At 47.6% G+C, this 7,952-nt stretch overlaps 1 protein-coding gene across 1 annotated transcript; it reads right to left on the bottom strand.

Moving 5' to 3' along the window:
- Positions 1 to 641: 641 nt before the first annotated feature.
- On the bottom strand, positions 642 to 6,263 carry LOC138912168 (uncharacterized). Its single transcript, XM_070212030.1, has 2 exons — positions 1,964 to 6,263; positions 642 to 1,726 (listed from the first exon to the last, which is right to left on the bottom strand). The coding sequence occupies exons 1-2, from the start codon at positions 6,261 to 6,263 to the stop codon at positions 930 to 932; spliced, it is 5,097 nt and encodes a 1,698-aa protein (XP_070068131.1). The 3' UTR covers positions 642 to 929.
- Between the last annotated feature and the right edge of the window lie 1,689 nt (positions 6,264 to 7,952).

The raw sequence follows: 7,952 nt of genomic DNA, 5'->3' as shown, positions 1-7,952 counted from the left end.
CTCAAAACTTAACACACACCCAGGGAGTCCATCAGGACCGGCAGAATAAGTTGGCGTTGTTGTTGTTAAATCTCTTAAGAGAGAGCTTTCGGTAATTATAGGTGAAACAAGAGAGAACGCTATAGTCGGGTGCCCCGACTATCAGATACCCGTTACTCAGCTAAAGGGAATACGAAGGAGATGGAGATAAAAACTTTGATCCGCCGTAACTTTTTAACGAATGGTCCGATTTAAAAAATTTCTTCTACATTTCGATAGGTATTGATAAACACAACAAAACTGCATTTGTACTTTTCCAAAATATTGAAATTTTTAAAATCGTATATAAGCGATTGTGGGCGTTAGAGGGGGTGTGGCACCCTTTTGAAGTAAACTTGCGCTGCGTAGGAACTCCTAGAATCTGCATGCAAAATGTCAATCTTCTAGCTTTTATAGTTTCCGAGATCTCAGCGTTCATACAGACAGACAGACAGACAGACAGACGGACAGACAGACGGACAGACGGACATGGCTAGATTGACTCGGCTAGTGATCCTGATCAAGAATATATATAGTTTATAGGGTCGGAAACGCTTCTGTTGCGGGAGTTCGAAAAGTTCCAGCGCCGCCAAGAATACTGAAGCTTACGTAGTTTCCAATAATATTTATTAGCGCAAGCACTTCAATGCGAAGCAATTCAAATCGAGCATTTGGCGAGCACTTAAATTTCCTGTAGGTTACAATATTAGGTTAGGGTTTCTAACTTAGGTTCACAATTCTTACTTTTAGTCCGCTTACTTCCCGTGCCAAATCAGAAAAGAGTGAAAACTTTACATGTGCTAACTTCCAGGAATCTAATGGTGGTCACCTTTCCCATACATTATATCGATCTCCCCTATCGGCCTTAATATCGATAGTATACGTCCTAGTGTTAGAAATGTCCCGCCGAACTAGTTCTTATAATCTATCGCAACACTCCCCGCCGGTATATTCCGACTGGATTCTACCCCATTAGACTCGATAGATAGAACTGCAAGCTTCGTGGCTGGTCTCACGTATACTCCAGAGATCGTCTTCACTGTAGCGCTCCTCACTTGTCCATCTGCGCTGAGCTTCACGCTCAAGATACGGCCTTTGGGCCAGCTGGATCTGGGGTTGCCAGGGTCGCAGACGTAAACAATGTCTCCTGCCTCTAGTGGTTTGCTATCGTGACACCATTTCCCACGTCTCGTGATCACCGGCAGGTATTCCAATAGCCACCGCTTCCAGAACATATCCGCAAGCTGCTGCGATGCCATCCAGCTCCTTTTGAGCAGCATTCCTTCGACAGTAGGTTCCGTAGCCGGCTTACTTCCACTTGAACTCCCGAGCAGGAAATGATTAGGTGTGAGGGCCTCCTCATTCTCGTCTTTTACCGGGATGTAGGTGAGCGGCCGAGAGTTCACTATCATTTCTACTTCCATTAGCGCCCCGCGAAGCAACTCGTCCGAGGGTCGTGCGCTTGATAGAATGGAGTACAGAGCCACCTTCACTGATCGCACCAAGCGCTCCCAAGCCCCACCCATGTGGGGCGATGCAGGAGGGATGAACTTCCACTTCATCTCAGGGCCGGTAAACTCACGTTCCAGCTGAACCTTGTCCAGCACGTCCAGTGCCCTCCGGAGTTCGGTACTAGCCCCTTGGAAGTTGGTGCCGTTGTCGCTCCACAGTTCCACGGGCCTGCCACGCCGAGCTATGAAGTTGCGCACTGCTAGAATACAAGAGTCAGCTGTTAGGGAATACGCTACCTCCAAGTGTATGGCTCTCGTAGAGAGGCAAGTGAACAACACTCCGTATCTTTTTTCCGAGCTTCGCCTAACCGTAACCAGAAGAGGTCCAAAATAATCCACTCCTGTGTAACTGAACGGACGATGGAATGCAGCCAGCCTTGGATATGGGAGATCTGCCATCCGAGGTGGCCTGGGTGCTGCCTGCCTATTCTTACATATTTGACAGGATCGACGTAAGCGTGCAACGGTTGGCCTCAGCTTGGGGATCCAGAAACTCTGTCGGAGCTCGTTGATCAGGGTCTCGTGGTTGGCATGCAGAAGCTTTGCGTGTAGCTCCGCAATGATAAGCTGGGTGATGGGACTACTGCTAGGTAGGACCACTCTATCCTTACCGCTTCCCATCTTCGTGCGCTCTTGAAGTCGTAACACACCGTTACCGTCGAGGTACGGCCCCAATTTGTACAAGGAACTTTTCCTCGTCAGAGGTCGACCCATGCGCAGCAATGCCAGCTCGTCCTGGTAGTGCTCGGCCTGCGCATCTGACCATAGGATACTTTCTGCCATTAAAAGATCCTCTTGGGTAGTCGAGTCTTCAACTTGTTTGGCTGTCAGCCCTTTTGATTTCCAGCGTCGAAGGCTCCAGATCACTTTCGCCATACTCCGCAGTAGTCTGGTCCAAGAAGAGAATCTCAACGGGTCGATAAGCTGTGCATGACTTATGCTTTCGTTCCATGCGCATACTCCAATAAACTGCACCTTTAGTTCAGCATCAGTTTCGTCGGTTTTTTGGGCTGATTCAGTTGGCCAGCCTTCTGATTCCTGCCATAGGAATTTTGGCCCATTTAGCCATCGGCTTCCGCTGCTGAAGTCGGGTGTCCGGGTCCACTTCGTAGCTTCGTCTGCTACATTTTGGGAAGTTGGAACCCAGCGCCAGTCCTCCTGCTTTGTGGTATCTAATATTTCGCTTACCCGAAACGCCACAAATTGCTTGTACTTCCTCTGATCCGAGCGCAGCCAGCTCAGCACTGTTCTCGAATCGGTCCAGAATATCCGTTTGCAAATCTGCATGGTAAGTGACTTTTCCACTTCATATGCCAGCCTGGCGCCAAGAGTAGCGCCCATGAGTTCCAGACGTGGGATAGATACCAGCCTCAGCGGAGCTACCTTTGCTTTGCTGCCCAGCAAGCAGCAGTGGATAGCGGGTCCAAATTTGATTCGTAGATAACACACGGCTGCGAATCCACTTTCGCTGGCATCTACAAAGGTGTGCATCTCCACCTGGTGCCCCCGCAGCTGTTTAGGCATATAGCACCTGGGGATGCACAATTCCTCGATATTGGGAATGTGATGAATCCATCGCTTCCATTTGATCCATTCTGCTTCCAGTATAGGGTCGTCCCACTGACATCCAGACCGCCAAATTTCTTGAAACATGGTTTTGGCGTACATCACGAAGAATGAAATGAGTCCAAGCGGGTCGTATATGGACATCATCATGCTTAGAAACTCCCGCTTGGTGGGGCGGCGTTTCCCTTGCAGCACTTCCCCTTGCTTGTATCTTGGCGATACGCGATACCTGATCATATCTTCCTTTGTATCCCACCACATGCCAAGAACCTTCTCTGTACCCTTGTCAGCGTTCTCATCCAGTTGTACCATCGCACCCTTCTCTTGTCCTAGTGCCTCCAGGACTGTTCGGGAGTTGGAAACCCAGTTTCGTATGTGGAATCCCGCTTGAGAATGTATATGGTGCACGGTTCTGGCCAAGTTAATTGCCTCTTCTTCTGTGTCAACACTATCCAGCATGTCGTCTACATAGTGATTCTCAAGAATGCACTTCACGGCTCTCGGATACTGCTTCTCGAATTCACTGGCATTTCGGTTCTTCACAAATTGCGCGCAGCTTGGGGAGCAACTTGCCCCGAAGGTCATTACTTGCATAACGTAGTTCTCCCGCTTTTGCGTTTCCGGGTCTATGAATATGAAGCGTTGATACCTTTGATCTTCTGCGCGTATTCTCACCTGGTGAAACATTTCCGCAATGTCTCCGCCGATGGCCACTCGCCTTTCTCGGTACCTGCGTAGTATGGGCACCAGAGGCGCCAGTTGAGCTGGCCCTTTCAGCAGTAGAGAGTTAAGTGAAATACCCTCGCTTCTTGCGGCTGCGTCCCACACAATGCGAAGCTTTCCCGGCTTATTAACGTTGACTACGGGGAATATTGGCAGATACCAGTAAGGGCTTTCAACTGCTTCTGTTGGTGAGATTGGTCTTGCATATCCTTTCCGTACGTACTCGTCTAGTTGTCGTCGCACCTCGCTAGCCAGGTCTGGTTGACGCAACAGCTTCTGATTAAGACAATGTGCTCGCTTGAGGGCGGTGGGCAGACTATCGGGTAGATCACTATCCTTATGCCTCCACAGCAGGCTGGTCTCAAACCGTCCTTCGACGCGCATCGTATTTGCCTCCAATTGCCGGACGGCCAGAAGATCGTCATCAGATTGGGATTTACACTCCGCTCCGTAACCCACTTCCTGTTCCGACCACAGGTGTTGTCGGAGAAGTCGCAGAATCTCTTTATTGTTGTCCTCCTCACAAGCACATATCTGGAATACATGATATCTTCTGATTTCCGCATCCGTAGAGGACGTTGTTCCACCGCCTTTAACCGTCCATCCTAGTCGGGTCTTCTCGGCGATGGGTTCCTCCAGACTGCCTTCCCTTGTGCGGAGGGCGCGTCCAAGACCGCAGTTGTTAAGACCGATCAGCAGTCTCGGTTGGGCTCCAGCGTAGCCTCCTAGTGGTAAGTGTCTTAGGTGCTTGTACTTGTTCTTCAGATGGTCGACATCCAACGTTTGCGCCGGGAGATCAAGTGCTTTGACAGAGTGAACATCTCTCAAATTGTATACCTTGGTCATGCCGGCACCCGAGATTTGAAGATCCACTCTAACGGATTCGTCTTCGTAGCGATGCATCCCTGCGGTCCACTGCATACAGAGAGGCTGTCGTTGTCCCTTCACTCCTAGGGCCGCCAACAGGGGTTCATCAATCAGGGTGAGAGAAGATCCGTCGTCTAAAAAGGCGTGTGTGTTAACTTGATTCCCATTGGAGTAAAGCGTCACTGGTACGACGCGAAACAGCACAGCAGCTGCTGCGTCTTGACGATGAGCATTACAGTTAGCCTGAACACCTTCACGGCTCTCCCGATGTAGCAATGGGTGGTGCTTCTGCTGACACCCTTCTAAGCCGCAAGTGCCAGCCATACCGCAAGACTGGACTGTGTGATTTGAGAAGCACCGCCAGCATAGTCCTAATCGCCTGGTCATCTTCCAACGATCTGAAGTTGTCATCTCCAGGAACTTTCTGCACTCCTGAACTGATCCACAGTTCTTTAGACACACCTTGCATGCCTTACGCACCACGTGCGTATTCACCACTCCTCGCCTCTCAGACCTTCCTTGCGAACTGGGAACCATAACGCTGTTCGCTCCTTGCGCCATCTGCGAGAGCCATGCGCTAAAGTCTGCCAGGGTACACACACGTAGAGTCATCTTGGGCATGCCCCAAAAGGTCTGGAGTATGCATGGCAGTTTGGATACCAATTCTTGCGTTAGAGCAGGGTTGTTGAGGTACTGCTCCAACTTGGACGCCTTCATGGTGGCGCACACGTTTTGCACCTCCATAGCAAAGTCGACTATGTTCTCCAACTTGTTTTCCCTCACCGAGGGAAATTGTTTTATTTGTTTAAGCAACAAATCGATTATTATTTCCGGCCTTCCGAAACGCATCTCCAATGTGGACAATATCTGCGGAACGCAGTCTGCGTGTAGCATTAAGCTCCGAACCGCTAACTTTGCTGGACCCTCCAGTGCGTGGCGCAGCCGCATCAGGTTCTCGGCGTCGGAAAACCCACATAGCTCGGTCGACTGTTCGTACGTGGCCAGGAACATGGGCCAGTCCTCAGGCTTTCCGGAAAACTTTACCAAGTCAGCAACATTAGTTTTCCGCGCAGCCAGCTGCTCTGCTGATATTCTGGCTGCTGGTCGGCCCGACATGACTACAGTGTCACGCTCCCCGCCGGTACTCAACATCCATGGGTAAGATGACTTCTTACTGTTGAACCCTGGTACATCCAGTAATGTGTTGTTCGACACTTGGGGTTTCTGGCACGCTTGGGTACTGCATGCCTCCGGCACATTTGCCGTCCAACTGAGGTCAGCCCGCTCCGCTGCGGACCTCGACAGAAGCTCCCTTCGCCTCTGCAGTAGTTGCTGCCTCAGTTTTAGAATGTGGTCCTCTTCTTCTAACAACGTCAACTCCTCGCGCAGGTGCAGTGCTTCCCTCTTCGATGTAGGGGCTCCATCCGCTCCTTGCTCGTCCGGGTCTCCACCTTGTGGGGTTGTGTTGTATTCCTTGCTGCCATTGCAGACAAGTGTGACATCCTCGTTCGCTATTTGACATAGGGAACATTTAAAAGCATGGCTTTCCTCGCCGCTGGGTTCGGTAGATTGATCCATGACGTATGTAGCACGCCTCAGAGCACCGCTCTGGGGAAATTTCACCATAAAAGAAATTTAAGAATGTTGCGGGAGTTCGAAAAGTTCCAGCGCCGCCAAGAATACTGAAGCTTACGTAGTTTCCAATAATATTTATTAGCGCAAGCACTTCAATGCGAAGCAATTCAAATCGAGCATTTGGCGAGCACTTAAATTTCCTGTAGGTTACAATATTAGGTTAGGGTTTCTAACTTAGGTTCACAATTCTTACTTTTAGTCCGCTTACTTCCCGTGCCAAATCAGAAAAGAGTGAAAACTTTACATGTGCTAACTTCCAGGAATCTAATGGTGGTCACCTTTCCCATACATTATATCGATCTCCCCTATCGGCCTTAATATCGATAGTATACGTCCTAGTGTTAGAAATGTCCCGCCGAACTAGTTCTTATAATCTATCGCAACAGCTTCCTTCTACCTGTTACATACTTTTGCACGAATCTAATATACCCTTTTACTCTACGAGTAACGGGTATAAAAATACAATTTGCCCCTTTTAAGGGATTACGGTAGTTTGATTCTGACCATGACGAAGAGCTATAAGTAGTTGGGAAAAAGTCGGAAAATAAATCTGCAATTTCAGAGTCAGTCGATGCCTCCACTGAGTTAAATCGAACCGATGAAGGCAAAGCTGATGACTTACGCTTTGCGTTGACAAAGTTATAAAACTGCTTCGGATCATTTGTAAATTCAAATTTACAACGATTTAAATCAGGGAACGTAAATAACAGTTATTTTTGATTTTTATTTTAAAAAGACTACTGTGATATTTGGTTTAAACGTCAAAAATAACGTTCTTTTTACTCTTGTCCACAAAGTATATGCATTTCAACAAATCTGGAAAGCAAATTAAGTGTTATTTGTTCATGTCTATTAAGTGCATAAAAACCAATTAAATTGTAGATTAAAACTTGTACAAATCTCAGTAGGCCTTTTAAAATAAAAATCACAAATAACTGTTATTTACGGTCCCTGATTTAAATACATGGAATAGCAATGACTGTTTAGAACATTAAAATCAGATATATTTCCAAAAATCGGATGGCCCAACCGATTTTGTATACTTTTTATAAGTGTTTGTTTTAAGATTTTTAAGTCTTTGAAGCGCATTTGTAAACCAGGGGGCCTGTTCGGCTTTGGAGGAAGCCTATCAGGAACGCATTCATTAAAAATGTGTTTAGGACGCTATAGAAAAGTTCAGTTGCTTTCGATGTCCACACAGTTATAAAGATCTGTCCAATTATATTGCGAAATCATTAAGTTAAGTTTATTATAGTCACATTTCCGAAAGCATCTCATTTTAGTCGGAGAAACTAAAGGAGAGGTGGTATCAAGATAGGGTATGCAAACTGTCAATTCCACAGTTCGGTGGTATCGGTCTTCGGGTACCACAAGTGCGTCAATTCTAGATACCGTGACTTCAGACGGCTCTGGAACAAACACAAGACCTAATTGTCTATTTAATGAATTTCGTATAAAGCTTATTTGTTGTAACGATAATTCTAAAAGGCCATCCACAAAATCATGGGTGGATAAAGGTAAAGCGACAAGTGAGTCAGAAGGCGGGACCAAGATATATAGCCAGAAACCCTTTTGGGTATAACTGGGATTTTCTTTCGCCCCAAAACAGCAGTCTGAACGTCACTCGGATGA

The sequence above is a fragment of the Drosophila takahashii genome, chromosome 2R, assembly GCF_030179915.1.
Source record: "Drosophila takahashii strain IR98-3 E-12201 chromosome 2R, DtakHiC1v2, whole genome shotgun sequence".
NCBI classification, from domain to species: Eukaryota; Metazoa; Arthropoda; class Insecta; order Diptera; family Drosophilidae; genus Drosophila; species Drosophila takahashii.
The sequence above is the reverse complement of the archived record's forward strand: the minus strand, read 5'-3'. Positions and strand labels throughout refer to the sequence as shown.

Bases quoted from the DNA above. Each gene is read 5' to 3' on its own strand.
- LOC138912168 (XM_070212030.1), bottom strand. From the start codon at position 6,263: ATGGATCAATCTACCGAACCCAGCGGCGAGGAAAGCCATGCTTTTAAA. The intron at 1,727-1,963 runs GTAAGAATAGGC...GTATTCTAGCAG, and splicing joins ACGTCGATCCTGTCAAATAT to TGCGCAACTTCATAGCTCGG.